General features: G+C 50.1%; 1 protein-coding gene across 1 annotated transcript in view; it reads right to left on the reverse strand.

The window, feature by feature from the left end:
- Nucleotides 1–2,438: 2,438 nt before the first annotated feature.
- Nucleotides 2,439–19,460, reverse strand: part of CABLES1 (Cdk5 and Abl enzyme substrate 1) — a 107,272-nt gene continuing 90,250 nt past the window's right edge. The window contains exons 8-10 of the mRNA XM_061169388.1: nucleotides 7,582–7,688; nucleotides 6,131–6,338; nucleotides 2,439–4,082 (exon numbers count right to left, since the gene is read on the reverse strand). Of these exons, the coding sequence (XP_061025371.1) occupies nucleotides 3,942–4,082; nucleotides 6,131–6,338; nucleotides 7,582–7,688 (456 nt within the window). The 3' untranslated portion in view covers nucleotides 2,439–3,941. The remainder of the gene's footprint in view (nucleotides 4,083–6,130; nucleotides 6,339–7,581; nucleotides 7,689–19,460) is intronic.

Raw genomic sequence — 19,460 nt, forward strand, 5'->3', positions numbered from 1 at the left:
AACTAGAGAAAGCCTGCACGCAGCAATGAAGACCCAACGCAGCCAAAAAATAAATAAATAAATAAAATTAAAAAAAAAAGACATTACAGAGATTTGTAAAAAAAGTAAAACAATGCCACTCTTCCCACTAGATTAAAAAAAAAAAATCTACAGTTCCTCTGTTTTAGACAACTTTATACATGAGTAGTATCTTTTTTCAGACAGAAAATTTATTTCCTATGCGTATATGGAGGAATAATACCTCTCAGATTTTAATGCATACAAATGTCCACAGAATATTGTTGAGATGCAGATTCTGCATTTGTAACAAGGCCCCAGGGGATGACAACTCTGCTGGTCCTCAGACCACACTTTGAGTAGCAAGATGGTAGTGGGAGACGGTACACGGGTAAGTGCCATCCTCGCCAGGTGTGTCTTCAGGGTTCAGCCAGCCCAGTGTTTGCAGACTTTCTGGAATATCTCTTTAGAAGTCTGCATGGCCCTTTGTGCAATGGGGGCTGTCAGAGCGAGCACTCCCTGCTTTGACAGTGAGAGGACCATGCCCTTGAATTATTATTTTCTTCTTTTATAGCTTTTTGCCTTGTTCTGCCTTGCACTTCCACTCCTGGAAGACGCTTTCAAGTTGGTGCTGACAATATGTGACTCCAAATTTATAGCCTTGATGTTTCCTCCCTTGTCCGGTCCTCAACACTCTACCTGGCCCTGCTGGGACCTGGCCAGCAATGTCCTTAACCAAACGGTCCCGACAGCCTCTAGGAGATGAACTCAGGCTGTCCCTGGGGTAGGGGAGCCCTGGGATGCTCCGCACCACACAGAGAAAACAATTAACAGGTAAGAAAACTACCTGGCTCACATTTGCTTTGTTCCAGCCTACCCCTCCTCTGCACAGACAGATTGCAACGGAGGCAAGAAGGCCGGCCGTTCCACTCTGAACCGGAAACGTCTGAGAAAGAGCTCAGCGGTAGGGCGATAAACAGACCTATGTGCTGCTGGGGGAACGGAGGGGCCCGTGGTACGCAGTGGTTTGTGCGGAGTACGGGGAGGCCCAGAATGGGTCTGCTGGGTGGGCGACCAAAAGAATAGAGGAAGTTCTGGTCAGGAGAAAAAAAACCAAGGAAAACAAACAGCTTTGCCTTTGGTGTGGATTTCCTGCTTTAATGCAGGTTTGATTGGGGGGAAAGACGGGAAAGGAGTGACCTCTACTGTCACTGGCCTGAGGCCTCAAGGCCTTTGGGGGATGCGGACTGATCCTTCCCGGGCAGGGCGCACAGCGGGCCCACTGCTTGGGGACAGGGCAGCTGCCACCAGGCCGGTTACTCCTTGCTTTTCATCTCTAACCTGACTTCACAGTCAGGGCACCAGAGGAGAGACACCCCCGGTCCACCAGGCCAGTCTGGGGAAACCAAGTCAGGTGGGGCGGCTCCTGCCATCCCGAGGAGCGTGGGCTTCCCCAGACCCTTGGCCTTGAGGAGAACTGCAGAGGCTTCAGGCAGCCCGAGAGGGAGCAGGGTTTGCAAGGGGTCCAAACCTGCCGCTGTGGTGGACGGTGAAAGGGCGGAGCCTTGGGGTCTTCTAGAACAGTCTGCTGAGCAGCCGCTTTCTCTCCACACAGGCAAAGGCTGCCTCCACGACTCCTTGCCAAAGCCCGAGGCTGGGAAGTGACTGGAAGTCACCACATCCCAGGAGGCGCCGGCAGTGACCTCGGTGCCCTGGCCTCCGCCTCATTCCCCTTTTCCTTCGGAAAGCTCATGTGATGGACAAGGAAAAGGAGAGCTCTGGACAAAAATCTTTCATTCTCAGCCTCCTTCCCAACTAAATTAAAACCAATAAACTCCCCACTTAACAAACCCACAGGTCAAAATAGATGTTTAAATTAAGTCTTAAAAAAAATGGACCCACAACTTCTTAAGTCCACCTCATAAATGCCCCAAACCAAACTGCCCCAAACCCAAGAACGTTAGCCTGGTTTTAAGACACAGGAAGGATGCAGGGTGTTGCCCTCCACACATCTGGGCTGGTGGCCCGGGTCACCCATTGGACATCCCCTGAGCTTGGCAGGAGACTCAAGGCAGATGGGTGGTGGGGAGCTACAATTTCTAGATGCCAGTGGCCTCGCATCTCTGAGAGGCTTTCCACCCACCAGGCCCTCACCGGGGAGCTGAGTGGGCTGGGAACCAGGGGGGCTCATCAGGGAGAAGCAGGTGACAGACACCAGCAGAGGAAGGTCAAGGGCGGGTTATAGTCAGGTGATGGAGACATTCTGAACACTTCCTGTTTCTTTCCCAATTTGCCTCACAAACAGTAGGTGCCCCAGAAATAGTAATTAATCTATCAAGCCCAAGAGATCACGTTCATCATACCCCTCAACAAAATCATCTCACAACTGAATCCAGCTAAGGAAATTTGTTAGCAAAATATTTATGACTAGACTCTGTTACTCTGGGTCCTGTTTGCTCTCCCCCTGGCCACTCCTTGAATTCCTCCAACCTGTGACTGTCAGATTCTTTCAAGCTCTGCTGACTAAAGCTGGGTACCCTGTCGCCCCTTCTCTGGGGTGATTGCAAAGCTCCGAATCTGTGTGTGAAATCGAGGCGGGGATGGTGGCAGATGAACTGTAATGCAGGGCGAGGGTGACTGGTGAGACTTACGCGTCTACACATACACATACATGGATATAGAAACAATAAAATATTTTAATTCTCTTTTTACAGGGCCACAGGCTTCCTTCCGTCCGGTGAACCACAGCGGGCACCTCTCTCCTGCAGCTACGAGGTGACAGAGTGATGAGGTGCCTCCATACAGGTTGTCCCAGTGAATCGGTACAAGTAGCAATGAAAACTCTGCACTAACAGCCCTGGGGACATGGTGATGCTAAGAGCTGTTGCCTCTTCGATTGACTCAGCCTCAGCTCCAGATGCAGTTTGTCCCAGCTGTCAAAAGCCTCAAAACACCAATCATGCGTCTTACCCCTATTTTGGATTTTATAAAACACTTTATATAGATAGGTAGATAGATAGATAGCACAATAAATGTGCCTGTGATGCACTCTAACATAGAGCACAGGAATACACACCACGGATCCCAGCCCCACCATCTCCACAGTGGGGAAAGTGCGAAGGTTCGTGTACACGCAGGACGTGATGGCGGAAAGGTATAGAACGTCACGTGCCATACCTTTCCACGCAGCCCATCCGAGTGAGAGCTTGTCTTCTTTGTCCCATTGGTGGTAGGAGCAGTAACAGAAACAATGTCATTTTCTAAGGGCAGAAGATGTCCACCTGGTACGGAGAGAGTGACTGCTATCCAGAGATTATCTAGAAATAATTGCCGAGGGTCAGCCTGGCTCCTGACCCCAGGCTGAGGTCTGCTCTGCAGAGGGTGGGGCTGGCTTTGCGGGTGGAGGGCTGATGTGGCATCTCTCAGACACACATACTCTCACACTCAGCCACACGCTCCAGAGGAAAGTGCACTTCCAACAGCGGATACAAAAATAGATTGGCACGCTCTTTTGACACACTGAGGGTATCTTTTAGAAGCTTTCTCCCAACTTCTGCAAATTCTCTTCCCCAATCTGCTCTAGAACTTTGCACTCCGAGTTGGAACAGGGCTGGAGAGAAGGCCCTGGACCACGCCTGCCAGGTCTGCGTGTGGTCGCGAGGAAGTCTGGGTGAGGCCAGCTAGGAAATCTGGTGAGTGGAGAGCTGGGGGAGCCATCTTCTGCATGGGTCTCCCCTTCCTGGCTGAGCAGTAAATGGTTCATAGGCCATCTCGGCTGGCCAGACGGAAGACTCCCTGAAAAGTTTCTGGTACTGCTTCTACACAAAAACATGTCGAGAGGAGAAAAGTTTGCTGTGTTGAGTTCTATTTTTGCATTTCCAGTAGTACACGCTGCCCCCGCGAGCTCAGGGGAAGTGGTCCCCTGCCCTCCTAGGAGGCCTGTGCTAGGAGCTCTGGACCAGGCGTCTGTAGTGGGGCATGACTTCGTGCTCTGGCAGATGAAGGGCAAATTCCAAGGCCACCAACACCGGGAACTCAAAGGCAATCAGTTCTCGTCTATTCAGCCGGAACTTCTCTTCCAGTTTCTGCAACAGAAATAAAGGAAACCAAAAGCCTTTTAGCTTTGAAATAAAAATCCTAGGTTTTCTCCACGTGTAATCTCTGTATCCATCAGCCAGAGAGTGTTTACAGAGAAACCCGTTATGGGCAAGACTGTGGAGGAAGAAACGGAGGCATCAGCTGTGTTTCCTGCTCTCAGCCCTGATGGAAAAGGACTCATACCTCCCTGAGGACCCACAGTCTGCCGGGAGCCTGAGATACATCCCGTGACTTCATTACATCTCTTGATAATCTCACACGGTCAGTGTTACATTTATCTCTATTTTACAGATGGGTAAACAGGGTCAAGAGGTTAAGAATTTGTCTAAGGTGACATGGGCAGCAAATTGAAATGCTGAGATTCAGACTCAGCTGAGACTCAAACTGTACCTGTCACAACTAGGTTATTCAAGCTTACAGGTAAGACTAAAACCATAGCAAATCATCTATAACAACAATATCCACGTGGGAGGTTTAGGATTGGGGGGGGCTGGTTATGTGTAGTTTGGTCCTTTCATTTTACGCTCGAAGACCAAGTCCTGGTGAGGCTGCCTCTCTTTCAGAGCATTACATGGCTTGTGTGTATCTGACTGGGCTGAGCCCACGCCCAGGGGCTCCCCTCCTGCACTGCCTCTCGGTCCAGCTGCTGCCGGAGTGGGAATGGAGAACAATCAGGGTGAGGGTGGGTAGGGAAGGCCTCATTTTAGCTAGAGTACATTCTGCTTTGACTTAAACTTAGCTTTTGGCTTAATTAAAAAAAAAAAATCTCAGCATCAGAGTAGTCGGCGACTACTTTCAGATTATAACTGGGTCGGGATCTTGCGTTGAGTTAATTGCTACTGCAAACGGCCTGTCAGATCGTTACCCTTATATTCTGCATTGGTACTATCAGCATTGCCGGATGATATATTTCTCAACTATGAAATGTGTGTAACAGCACACTTGTAAAGATTCATTAGTTCAGCTATTATCTATGTAAACCTATTGATTCTCAGCTCAGATTTGGTATCCAAACATCACCTCCATGGTCCTAAAAGTGTTTACTACACAAATTAGATGATTCTGTACCATTTCTCCCATGGATGGATGAATGGATAAACAAAATGTGGTGTATACATGCAGTGGAACATTATTCAGCCTTCAAAAGGTAGGAAATTCTGATGAATCTCCTGATCTGTTGGCTTTATTGTACCTCAAATTTTCTATGAATACACTGATTTTTTTTTTGGTTGCGCCGCGCAGCTTGTGGGATCTTAGTTCTCCCAACCAGGGATTGAGCCCAGGCCCTTGGCAGTGAAAGCGTGGAGTCCTAACCACTGGACCGCCAGGGAATTCCCAGAATACACTGAATTTTAAAAACAGGCATTCTTGTATCTGTCCAAGAAGATCAGTGTTTCCTTGCTTTAAAGGGGCTCTACTTTGTTTTTTATTTTTAAAATTTATTTATTTATTTATTTGGCTACACTGGGTCTTTAGTTGCCGCATGTGTGATCTGGTTCCCTGACCAGGGATTGAACTTGGGCCCCCTGCATTGGGAGCGTAGAGTCTTAACCACTGGACAACCAGGGAACCCCAAGGGGCTCTATTTTAAAAGGAAGGAGATACCACTCAGTCAAGCCCACGCTCTTCACCAAAAAAGTAAGCAGCCGAGGCCACAGGAAGCCAAGGTGTGTCTGATGGATTTTCTGCAGGTCACACCACCCGCAAGACCCCTGGCTATTACAGTGGCTTCTGTGGCTTGGAGAATAAGCTCACCCTCATGGTGCCTAAAAGTGTATTTTATGGCCAGACCCAATACTGGGGATCTTCAGTCTCATCAAAGTGGCCTATCCCTCTGTTCTAAGACAGCCCGAGATGCAGGGTCTGAGATCTGCTGTAGAAGGGCCGACCTCACAGCCCTGGTCCCTTAGCTGGTACTAAGGCTCAGAAGTCTCCCGGGCTGGGTCACCAACCAGGCTCTTCTGAGAGACCAACGCTGGCCTGGAGCGCATGCCCTGCCCCCCCCAACCAGCCAATCAGAACTCAGCCCACTTACGTCAATTAAATGCTTGACTTCATGTTTTTTGAGGTCGCTTCCAATTTTGGCTGCTAAGAGCACGCACGCCCCGGCACAAAGCTTCCGGTTGTGTTTGTTTAGCTTCCCCTTGAGGGCGAGCTTCTCAAAGTAGACAAAGGCCATGGCCACCGTGGGCTCCTCGAGGCCACAGTCCTCCTGGGCAAGCTTCCGCATCTCTCGCTTCAGGCTAGAAAAAGACGGGAGGGAGGGAAGAGTCTTATCCGAACTTGGAGTTTCGGGTGATCCCAAAGAAAAAGACTACCCTGTCTTGAAAGCATTTTCTCTTTCATTTCCAGAAGGGCGACGTGGAATGGGATTAAATCCCTATGAGTGAGAAAGCTGCGTTATATGCGGCCAACAGACTTAAGTCGCTGGGACTTCAAACCCTTCTCTGTTGGTCAAGCTGTACAGACCACGTCCAGATGGGACCATGTTGAGCCCAAGTGGATAGCTGAGGGTCCGGAAACTAGGAGTAGAGCCGCCCACAGTGACAGAGGGAAAGTAAGGTCATTCCAGAGAGACAGTTACTCGGATAAATTAGGTATTTGGTATCAGCTCTGACGAAGATCGCTTATGGCCACTACCTATGGCTGAAGAGGGGTTAGACTAAGAGTGCAGGAACCAGCCTACTTAGGAAAGCTGCCCAACCAACAGACAAAATATGAATACTTAATTTTTCTCACCTCTTTGGCTAGGAACATGCCAGAATCAAATCAGGATTGGGATACATAAATGTATGAATGCTGGCACATGTTCCAACACTATGTTTGTGTATAGCCTAGCCTCCATTACTACACACACACACACACACACACACGCCCTGAAATCTTGCTGTCCTGGCACACAGACACAACACAAGTCAGCTTCTCTCCAGCCCAGCAGGGCCAGTCCTCTCGATTACTGGGCCGGAAGATGTGGGTCACCACAAGGTCGATCCAATCAGCTGCAGGGGAAATTTGGGCCTGATTTTGCTTTGGCCGTTTTGCTGACTGCTTACATACAGGGCTTGGCTGTCACCTCTGGACAGACGGTTGTGGGTAGAGGGTTATCTCAAACCCTCTGATACCAACTCTGTTCTGTTTTGCCTGCATTTGAGAACGCAGGGAACCGAATGTTTCTTATTCTCAGTTTTCCATAACATAAATCTTACTGAACTGTAAGCCACAGATAGTATGAAATAATTCTTTCATAAGGAACCTCACTCCAGATCCTTGTCAGCTTGTGTCAAGGGCTCCACCTCTGTCCTGCCTGCCTTGGCTCGCTCACATCTGGGCACCGGTCAGCCAGCACCGGCGAGCCTCTTTTAGCTGAACGTGACCATGTTTCACTTCCCCAGAACAACAGAAGACCCACCGTACAAAGCACGAGCTCAGTGCGTGCTGGGAGAGAGGCCTGGGGGAAAGTTTAGGTGGGCGTTCATCCCCACGTACCTCCTTATTTTGCTGAGTGTTAACTTAATGTGAGGAAACTTCTCCTTGAAGGTCTCATTCATGTCCTTCTTGAGATCCGAGGGTTTCACGTAGTCGATCACCGTGGTCTGAAACAGATGGGGCGACACGGGTCACTCCTTAAAATACTGGTCATGGGTATAATCAAGTGCAAGTTAGAGCCAACTTCTAACACTCTGCACCACCAGCAACAGGGAACTCAGATGAGGGCCACCTCAAGGGCTCTGCTGGAGGCAGGAGCCTGACGGGCAGGGCCTCTGCAGGTGGATGGAAACCAAACCCCGTCCATCAGCAGGACAACACTTAGAAATCGTCAGGAGTCTGTGCCTGGCAGAAAAGGGAGACTCTCTTAGTGCCCGTGTTTCAGCCTGTTGTTCACAGAGTGTGATATCTGGACCCTCGCAGATCTGGGTACAATCCTCACGACCATCATAAGTCATCTGGCTGTGAGAGGTGTATTTATTTAATGACCCCCCAACCTCAGATTCCACATCTGTAAAATGCAAACAGCAACGGCGCCTACCTCATACGGCTATTTGGAGAACTACGTCAGAAGTGCTCTGTGCGGTGCTTGGTATACAGCAAGTGCTCAATAAATGTTAGCTACTGGTTTTTTATTTTTTTAATTGTGGGAACATACCCATGACATAAAATTGACCATTTTTGCCTTTAAAAAAAAAAAAAAAATTAATTAATTTATTTTTGGCTGTGTTGGGTCTTTGTTGCTGCGTGCGGGCTTTCTCTAGTTGTGGCGAACGGGGGCTACTCTTCATTGCGGTGCGTGGGCTTCTCATTGCAGTGGCTTCTCTCGTTGCAGAGCACAGGCTGTAGGCGTGCAGGCTTCAGTAGTCGTGGCTTGCGGGCTCTAGAGCACAGGCTCAGGAGTTGTGGCGCACGGGCTTAGTTGCTCTGCGGCATGTGGGATCTTCCTGGACCAGGGCTTGAACCCGTGTTCCCTGCATTGGCAGGCGGATTCTTAACCACTGCGCCACCAGGGAAGTCCATTTTTACCATTTTTAAGTGTGCAGTTCAGTGGCATTAAGTACATTCACCATGTTGTACAACCATTACCACCATCCATCTCTAGAACTGTTGTCATCTTGCAAATCTGAAACTCTGTCCCGATTAAACGCTAACTCCCCATTCTCTCCCCCCAGCTCCTCCTGGAAACCACCATTCTACTTTCTGTCTCTCTGAATTTGACTACTCCTCATAGAAGTGGAATCACACAGTATTTGTCCTTCTGTGTCTGGCTTATTTCACCGTGCATAATGTCCTCAAGGTTTATCCATGTTGTAGCACGTTTTAGAATTCCCTCCCTTTCTAAGGCTGGATAATATTCCATTGTAGGTATATAATGTTAGCTATTATTAACAGTTCCGTGAACCCTGAGTTCCTCCTCCTCCCCTTCCCCTTCCTAATTCCATCCATCCTGAAAGACCGGCTCCTTCGAGCTCTCTCTGCGTACCCTGATCTCCCTTGCTTCTCTGTGCCTTACACTATTAACTCTGAATTAAACTCAGTCTGGTGGGGAGGGATAAATCGGGAGATTGGGATTGACATATACACACTACTATATATATAAAATAGATAACTAATAAGGACCTACTGTATAGCACAGGGAACTCTACTCAATACTCTGTAATGGCCTACATGGGAAAATAAAAAAAAGAGTGGATATATGTATATACATAACTGATTCACTTTGCTGTACACCTGACACTAATACAACGTTGTAAATCAACTATACTCCAATTAAAAAAAAAACAAAACTCAGTCTGGCTGGATCTCACCAGAGTAATCTTACCCCACCTCCTCAGGAACATACTTTCCAAGGGCTGCAACAACGTGTGATGCCTCTCCTGGCTGGTTACGGGCGGTAACCTTTGCCAGGCAAAGCCAGAGAAAGAAGAAACCACACACTGTGATGAGAAGGCCGGTTCCCGTGGACAGCTACTGCCAGCCTCTTCTCAGGCGAGTGCCTGGCCTTTTCCAGAAGACACGTCCAAGGTCTCCTCAGCAGCTCTAACAAAAGTTGGTGGCTTTCTGTGAACAGCCCCATTCAGAAGATGTTTGGTTGGACACGGTTTCAGAACAGGCACATGGAATGTCTCTGGTGTCACTTTTATAACCAAGAGCAGGCAAACAGCCTGCACGTCCAAATTCACACTGATCTCGGTGGCACCTTTGCTTCTCTGGCCAAGAAAGGCAAACCACAGTCCTATTAACGCACACGATTCCACCAAGCTTGTTCAGAGCTTGTCCACTTCTGGGTGGAAGTGGACTCAGTGCATGCAACGCCACGACTTCCGCCTCGGAGCTGTGGTCTTTCCAGCCCAATCAGGAAGGCTGTCCCTCAGCTGACCCAGGACACACCCATCTGGTAGCTGCCATGTGTCCCGGCAACGTGCCGGTGCGGAGCCGGGAAGTAGCAACCAGCCGTGGAGCACGTGTGGACACGTGCACGCACACACGCATGGGCAGTGCTGCTCTGCTGGGCAATGGGAGCGGGGTGCACACATTTTATGGAAGCCACTTACTACCAAAGTCCAGGAGAGTGGACGCCTTCCCTGTGGCAGCTCTCCAAGCCGTGCCTGTCATCTCAAACAAATGTCTCCTCTGGGCTGAACAGGATGTAAGATCTTTCATTTAGGAAACAGGCAGCAGAACGGGGTACCCCATCTAACACACTTACCTCAAGCTGGGCCCATCAGCCAATCAGCCAAGTTTTCTGTTTCCTAAATACCCAGTACCCCCTCCCCCTTTCTCCCACCCCTCCCCACATCCTGACCTCCCAGAGACAGCCCCTCCTGCTCTTCCTCTGCAGACGACCGTCGCGAGGTTTGCAATGATGTGAGCAGGTTCAAGCAAAGAGTTGCCAGCTTTTGCTGGGGGCCAAAGCTGGGTGAGCCCCCAGCAAGGATATTCCAGGGGCTGGAGGAGGTGTGGTTATGTGGGAGGTGTCTGGATCCCTCCCTGTGGCAACCACAGCAGCCCTGCTGTTTTCTGTCTTAAATGTAGATACACGCAACGCTTCTCTTCAAAGAAGGCTCCCACTGTCAGAAGAGTGCCTTCCAGCCACCTCATCTTACAGAGGAGGAAACAAAGGGTCAGAGAGGTGATGGGGCTTGTCCCCACTGAGGTAGGGCACACTGCTTTCCTGCTCTTAATCAGACTGAAAGAGCATGGGTTAGTAGCAGCAGGGAGTAGCTCCAAGAGGCTGGCAGGTGGAAAGGGTTGGGGACGGTGGTTGGCAGGTCCATCTCCAGCGAGTCAGGCCTAACTTGCAAAAAGTGGCTTAACCTCCCTGAGCTGAGTCTCACCTTCCTCTTCTCTGCACAAGGTAAGAATACCTGACGGGCTGCTTCAGAGGTTTATCTCAAAGATCAAACAGAGAACACGATGTACGTAAAGGACACTGAAGAATCTTATCAAGAGGACAACAGGGAGACAGCAGCAAACAAGTTCCGCTTCAGTCCCACTGAGTCAGTGTCTGAGGGTGGCGCCCTGCTCTCTGCACCGTGATCTTGCCCAGGTGATTTTTATGCGAATCAGATCCTCCTTGCCTAGGCTGCCATGCCACTTCTGCAGGATCGTCTTCTCTAAACCCCAATGATTCACCTTCACTATACACTATGGCTTGGATATCCAACCCCCTTCTGGGATGCCTTGATGTACTCCCCGACTCCTTTGCAGCTAGGATTCCAAATACAATTACAGTTCTTCCTATCCCATGTGCTGGTGTCAGAAAGCAGAGCTGAAGCAGAGGCTGGGCTTCGGCTGTTTCTGCTACCAAGAAGAATAGCTGCAGGAGCCCTAGAGTCCCACTTTGCATTTTGCCGGTGTAGACCACAGTAGGGCAGCATGGGTCTGGATCCAGTAGCAGTGGCAGTTTCTTGACCATGGAGGTGGCAGTACTCTTACATCCAGAGCTGACAGCCAGTGCAGATTCCCCTAGTGACCTGGTTCTGCAGTATGGTTTTGGGATCATTCCTGAAACCTAACTTAGGCTGTTTTGTCAGCCTCCCCAGTGACTCTATAAGCTGTTTAGTACCCTGGAAGAAAATGCCTTTCTTCTTAAACTAGCTCGAGTGGATGCTGTGATTCATAACTGAACCATAAGTGATGCATACACTGTTTTCACTGATGGCACTTACTGCTACTGTAACAGGACCTTACTGGGGGGATGTGGGATAGGGCAGAGCTCTGCTTCCCCTAAAGGCACTGATGTCATCAGTTCACCGCAGCACTGGGGTCCTCCCACGCCACTTCCTGACCAGTCCTAGCTTTAGAAGGGCCCCATGAGCACCAACAACCCAGCTCAGCTTGCAGCCCTGGAGGTGGGGCCAGGAGGGCTCCGGCCACCCCCAAGCCCAGACCTTGCAGGAGAGACTCTTATTTTTACAAGTAGCCTCATCCTAGCTCTTGGGATACGGAGCTGGGACCTACTTTTCCTGGCAGCAGGATGAGTGGATAGCTATATTTGTTTCCATGCTGGACCCTGGAGAGGGGTGTAGAAGGAGGGCCAGTGAGCTGATGCTATGAGACCCTTGGCTCAGCACCCGGCCCCCAGAGAGGGCTGCACGTGGCCAAGCCCTCAAGTTCATGTTCTAAGTGGCAGAATTCCTCTGAACCCCAGCTCTGCCCCTGGAGGTACAGAGGTGGCACTCTGTGATGCCTTCTGTGCAGGGTTTCCAGCCACAGGGCCATGTCCTGGTGACTGCTCCCCGCACCGGGCAGAAGGCTGGCTGGCAGCCTGATTTTCCATTTACTGATCTATTTGGCCATCACCTGGCTACTCTCTTTCCTCAACTAGACATAGTACATTTTGGGGGTGAGAGGGTCTCTGCAAACTTCCATCTTTCTGTCAAGGCCCCCCATTTCCTGACCTCCAAGTGGCCAGCAGCCCTGTCCTCCAGGGCAGTATGGCAGAGGGAGGGTGGCTCCACTGGGGAAGGTACAGGACGGACACAAGCCAGCTGGGCCCGCGTTCCTAGGGGTTGGCAGCGTCAGGAAATCCAAGGGCATCTGGGGAAAGAGGCTGTGCATGCTGACTGCTGAAGGCTTGCTATGCCTGGACCTGAGGCAGGTGCCCAATAATAGTCATTCTAGTTCACTTGCTTACATATATTTTGGGGGGTGAGGTAGGTTGGCTTCTGGGGCAACGAAATGCTGCAAGATTCAAGACGGCAGGAGGATGGTGGTAAATCTTGGATGTCAGTCTGAGTGCCTTAGAACACAAAAGTGGTTGTATCCGTGTCCAGTGGCTGCTGTAACAAAGTACCATAGACTTCGTGTCTTAAACAACAGAAATTTATTGTCTCACAGTTCTGTATGCCGGAAATCCAAGATCAAGGTATCAGCAGGGCCACGGTCTCTCTGAAACTCTCCCTTGCTTCTTCCCAGCTTCTGGTAGTCCCAGGTGGTTCTTGGCTTGTATATGCATCATTCCAACCCCTGCCTCCACACGGTGTTCTCTCTGTGTCTGTGTTCACATGGCCATCTTCTCTCTGTGTCTCTGTCTTCTTAGAAGGACACCAGTCCTATTGGGCTAGGGCCCACCTTGCTCCAGTATGACCTCATCTTAACTAATTTACATCTGCAAACACCCCATTGCCAAATAAGGTCACATTCTCAGATACTGGGGTTAGGACTTGAGCCAATCTTCTTGGGGGACACAATTCCACCCACAGCAGTGGCGTCGCTTGTGATGGAGCTGCTGTGCAGCCTCGCTGTACTCTGATCTCAGCCCTCCATCCCAGGCTGGATGCAGCATCGCCCCTGCCTGTGAGGCCCCGCTCTGCCCCAGGCAGCAGGTTCTGGCCTTGACCTCGGTCTGAGGGAGCACGTCTCTTCTGCCCCCACCTCCTCCACCTCCAGATGGCTCTGGCTCACTCTTGCTCTCATCTCTGCTTCTCTGAGCTGCAGCTCAGTGGGGAGGATCCAGACTCTGGAGCCAGATGCCTGGGTTTAAACCGCAGCTCGGCCACTCAGCATGTGGGCACTAGCGCAGGCGGCCTAAACTCTCTGTGCCTCCATTTCTGCATCTGGCTTCTCTGTCACGTGCGTTATGATGATGGCTGCAGGGCACCAGACGTACGGGCTGCTCGTGCTCAGCCGCTCGGGGCACGTGGTCAGGGTGGCTGAATGGGTGGCCCCCAAAGCGACAATCTGCTCCCAGGCCCTTGCTCAGACAGGGCCTTGCACGCACGCTGCACCTGGAGTTTGCTGCTCCAGACCGGCCTGCTCGGGCCAGGCGCCAAGTGTGGGAAGAATAGCCCTGAGCCCAGGACGAGCCCTTCAGGTAGATTCCAGAGGGATGACAGTCCTCACTGCCCTCAGCTCTGGTTCCCTCTAGGAAACTCTTTCTGGAACGTAGCAGCCACGACTCCTCTGCATGGTCCTATCTGTCTGGAGGGAGCCTTACGACATCCTTTAGAGGCTGGACCTCCCCACGTTCCCTCCCTCCCCAACCCCGAGAGACAGTCGTCCTCTTTCCAGTGACGGGGGTAAGCCGAGGCGGCAGTACTGGGAGGCCGAGCTGCCGGCGCGGGTTACAGTGGGCCCCCAGCCACCCATTCGTTCTGGCTCGAGAGAGAATGAATGAAACGGGAGGCCCATGCTTTGTTCCAGGTCCCCTATCAATCTAACTGCATGGTTTACAAAGACGCACAACGCCTGGGTTTTGCCAGTGCGCGTGCGTTCCTATGAATCAAAGTGCTAATAAATGGGCTGTGGTCCCCTACTGGTCTGGTAACAGACCGGGTGACCACTGTGCTCAGTGCCACCAAATTCCAGGCCATGGGATTTGCCAAGTGCAGGGGTCCTTGCGGCCCCAGCAGGGGCCAACAGCTGGGCCCGGCCGCGTGAGGGATGGGCAGCTCCATCCCTGGCGCCTGTGATTCGCAGGGTGGGGTGGAGCGAGAGATCACTTAAATGCACTTTCTCGCAGCTGCCTGGCTGCGGGGAAGCTGTGTGTGCACAGCTGCAGAAAGAAGAAGGAAGGTCAGCTGGGAGGAGGAGACCATTCGAATGAAATGCAGAAGGTCCAGGAGATGCAATTCAGAAAGGAGCCCTGCCCGGCCTGCCCCGCCAGAGAGGCAGGCAGAGTTAGGAAAGGCCCAGCATGGGGGCTGATGCCACACATCCCTTCTGAGATAACAGGAAACGACGGTAAGACCACAACCTAGTTCTCCAGCTGGAAGAGTCTACCGCGCCGCGCCGAGACAACCTTTGCTTTTTACAAAAACAAATAAAGGCTTGGACTCATCATGAGAGAAGGGAGGGAGGCTCCACAGAGCTGACCTTGGGCCTCATTCTGGCCCAGGGCACCACCAGGATGCCCTAAAGGGAAGGCCTCCCAGGGTGGGGTTGGGATGCAACAAGAGAGGGTGGGAGGCAGCAGGTGTGCGCTGGGGGTGCGTGCACCCTAGTAACAGTGCTGGAGGAGAACGAGGGGCTCAGAGCTGACAGGTTGCGTGCTTCCACTCGGGGCCTGGTAAGGCTCTCCTTCCTTTCGTCCCCACCTCCAGGGCTCACGTCTCCCTAGGGACTCTTAGAGCCGCTCTGAACTGATGTGAGCTTGCTGTCGACTCTGCTGACGTTCCCCTCTGGGTCAGAGGAGCCTCTGGGGGGCAGGAACATTCCAGAGGAGCCGGGTTCCAGCCGCAGGGCTACCTGAAACCCAGGAGGCAGCAGGGAGCTCGGGGCAGGTGTGCGGCCTCCCTGAGCCTCACTTTCCTGGCTTGTGAAACGGAGGATACAAGGCAGTGATGTCTGCAGCCCTTTCCGGTGCCAACAGCCAGCCTCCACTGCACTTGCCTGACATCCACGGGGCTCCGAGCCCAGTTGGGCACCGGAAAGCACACGTGACCTGCTCGCTAAGGAAAGCAGAGCCGCGGCCCTTGACGAAATCTATCTCACCACACACAGCTGGGCGTTTCGGCTGTTCTGTGTTTATTCCTTTTCCCTGAGAGGACTGTAAATCACAAGGAAACTACGGGAATGAGTGCACAGACCACTCGGCCTGGGGCTGCATTTGTTGCTATTTCTACCCATCGGATTCCAAACACAGGATCCTGGGTCTGACCTCTGCCCCTTCCCTTAGGCGAGCAGCTCTTCAGGTTCTCTCACTGAAATGAGATGGTTTGCAAATCGAGGAGGGAAAGCTGCCTTTGCGTCAGGATTACACCACCATGTGGACTGGCCAGGTGTGCAAAGCACGTTCAGGGTTTCAGACATGTGTCGAGTGTTTACCTGGTACTACAGAAACTTCTGGAGTAGTGTTTCCACCCACCTGAGATAACAGTGGGTGGACGTGGCCCTGAGGTCACACACACACCCAGACAGTATTTGGATGCACTTTTAAATGCATGCTTCTTAAAGGGTGGTCTCAAAGCACGAGCTGATGAACTGTGTGTGCAGTGTCATGTTAAAAACCACAAAGTGATAATCAAAAATCTGAGACAAATACAGAGAAAGGGAGCAGATGCTACATCTTGGTTGAAATGTAAAGCAAAGTTTCGTTTCATATTATTTTTACAAGAAAAAAAAGATTAAAAAAAACCCCCACAATACTGATGCATGCTACCACACGGATAAACCTCAAAAACATTATGCTAAATGAAAGAGGCCAGACGCAAAAGACCATATAGTATATGATTCCATCTTCATGAAATGTCCACAATAGGCAAGTCTATAGAGACAGAAAGTACACTGGTGGTTGCCTAGGGCTTAGAGGATGGATGGGTGCTTAAGGGTATGGGGGCCTCTTTTTGAGGATGATGAAAATGTCCTGAAATTGACTGTGGTAATGGTTGCATAATTTTGTGAATATACTAAAAACCATTGAATTGTACACTTTAAAGAGGTGAATTGTATGATATGTGAATTTCATCTAATAAAACTGATACCAAAAAACCCAAAATCCCAAAACCCAAACCCAAAACAGAAAACAAAACCCACCACGATGCAATAAGGCATTTTATTTTTACACTTACATCAAAAGCTGGCAGGCCTCAAAGCCACACTGCTCAGCGTTTGTGCAGGCGCCTGGCAGGGAAGTTCCAGGGCCCCTTCAATTCTCCAGAGAGGCCCAGCAATGGTGTTTTTGTAACGCTGAACTACTTTTCTTAAAGAGGGTCTCCCGAATTGAATAAGCTTCACGCATCTGGAAACCTGGGGGCCTGGAAAGAGCCTTGCAAGGGAGGGGCCCCTGGGCTCAAGCTGCTTTAGCTTCTCAATAAATCCACCTGCAGACAGGTAAGTAAGTGCCCACGTCATCCAGACAGCTTTCAGTGAAAAAGAAATATGGAGGGAAAGCAGAATCCAATCTCACGGAAGCCTGGACTAATTTCCTTTATTGTCTTCTATTCCCTCCTGCTCTGCATCTCATACTGTCCTGAAAAATTAAGCTCTAAGATATATTCCCACAACCCTGGGGAGATGTTGAAACGGAAGGAGGGGCTTTTCTATGAGTCCTTAGATCGTAATATTAATAAAAGAATGGGCACTGTATCACAGAGCTCAATCCAAGAGACATCCTCTCGAGATTGAGATACCTATAGATATCACAAAGGTTGTGAGTCAGCTTTCTTTCTGTTGTCAATACAGTTCGAGAGGGCTTTCTTCCTGGGAAAGGAAAAGGATCCAGAAATCCCTTCACAGAACGTTAATTTTGTTGGCATTATCTCAGTCAGTTCTCTTATTTTCTCCTCTTAATTGCTCTCCACACCCATAAGGGGGGGAAAAACCACTACCGACTTCAGCTGCCAGGTTCTAATGATAAATAACCGCTCTCTAGTGAAACTTTAATTATAGGCCAGGAGGCACAGGGCAGGAAGCACCGGTTCTAGTGGGAGGCCTCTGGCCCCCCTCACTGCATTGAGAAACCATATGAAGTTCAGGCCCTACAAGAACCTGCATGTAGCCAGGAGGCTCGACATACTTTCATGTTTCGTGGTCACCTTCTAGAAACCGTAAGGCCAAAACCAGGGGGGCAGCTGCAATTTGATTTCCACATCTGCACCAGGAATTTTTTTTTTTTTTTTTCCGTTCAAACCTCTCCTTTGCCCTTTCACAATGGCTAATACTGGGAGTGACTTGCTTGGATCAAAGTTAAAAAATACAACTGTAACTACAAATGCAAGGTCAGTTTCAAAGGGTTCCACTTAAACTCTGTAAATAACAGCCTTCTTTCTGAGCCTCGGGGAATGTTCAGCTCTGGAACCCTCCCACTTTAAGGCACGTCCCAACAGTGGCAATGACTGGCCTTTTTATCTTCTACTGAGAACAAACATGAACGAAAATATACCTTCAACTACATCCTGACTGGTAAACGTCACCTCCACTGACTCAGAAGGCCCGCTCCTAGGTATTCACCCAAGAGAAATGAAAATGTATATCCACAAAAAGACTTGTATGTGAATGTTCATAGCAGCAATATTCATAATATCCCTAAGTTGGAAACAATGCAAATGTCTATCAATAGGAGAACGGGTAGATAAATGATGGTATATCCATACAATGGAATCCTACTCAGCGATTAAAAAAAAAAAACAAACTACTGACACATGCAACATGAGTGAATCTTACAGATATTAAGTTGTGTGAATGAAGATGGATTAAAAAAAATACACAGTACACAATTCCGTTCATATGAAGTTCCAGTAGAGGCAAAACCAATCTTTGGTGACAAAAGTCAGAACAGCAGTTGCCTTTGCTGGGAGAGGGTATGAAGCAGAACACGATGGAAAGGAGGGCGTTTTCTAAGGGGATAGAGGTGTCCTACGTCTTGGTCAGAGTGGAGGATACAAACTTCATGGAACTATACACTTAAAATTGGTACGTTTGATTAGCTATAAGTTATACCTTAATATGAAAAGAGAAAAAAATGGCAGGACTTGCCTGGTGGTCCAGTGGTTAAGACTTCGCCTTCCAATGCAGGGGGTGCGGGTTCGATCCCTGGTCGGGGAGCTAAGATCTCACATGCCTCCCGGCCATAAAACCAAAATATAAAGCAGAAGCAATATTGTAACAAATTCAATAAAGACTTAAAAAAAAAAATTGGTCCACATCAAAAAAATCTTTAAAAAAAAAACGCTGCTGCAGGATTTGATGGGGTAGAAGGATTATAGCTCAGCACTGTAAAGCTTGCTTGATTCTGTAGAGGCCACGCCAACACCTCAGACCCTGAAATTCCACAGGTATAGGATACCCCAAAACCCAGGACAACAGCCCCTGGTTCTCAGATCTGGGCCTCTGCTTGGCTGGCCGAACTTAAACTGCCCTGGTGGCCTCGCGGGGTCAGGCATATGGCGGCAGGACCCCAGAGGCCTTGGAGGTTGCTATTTAGGGAGGTGTGTGGCGCTGCTCAGTCAGCCTGTGAGGGACTTGCTGGTTCCCTTCCCCAACTTCCACAGCAGGGAGCCGGGGAGGGGGAGGGAGGAGCGGGGCTGCACACGCTTCTCACAGGGCTGAGTCCGCCTGCAGGGGGAGCCCTGCCAACCATGAGGGTTCACCCCGCAGCAGGAACGCTCCAAGCTGTGTCAGCTCTTCCTACCCACCTACAGGCCAAGATGTGCCCCAGACCCTCAAAGAGGGCCTTTAACAACCTGGATTCGATAACCCTGTAGCTCCCTCTGTCCACCTCGGTAGCGGCCCCTATTGAAAAGTGCAGCTCCCTGAGTATGCGGTCAAGTTAGCACAGAAAATTTGTCAGGATCATCGTTCTATTGACTTCCGTGTGTGTGTGTGTATATAAAGGGCAGTGACTGTTACTGTTAAAAATATCCATTTTACACAAGGTCAACCTCTTGCACACTTCAGGCTCTTGCACATGGGGCCATCCCCCCAAGGCCTGG

The sequence above is a fragment of the Eubalaena glacialis genome, chromosome 15 (genome assembly GCF_028564815.1).
Source record: "Eubalaena glacialis isolate mEubGla1 chromosome 15, mEubGla1.1.hap2.+ XY, whole genome shotgun sequence".
Classification (NCBI taxonomy): domain Eukaryota; kingdom Metazoa; phylum Chordata; class Mammalia; order Artiodactyla; family Balaenidae; genus Eubalaena; species Eubalaena glacialis.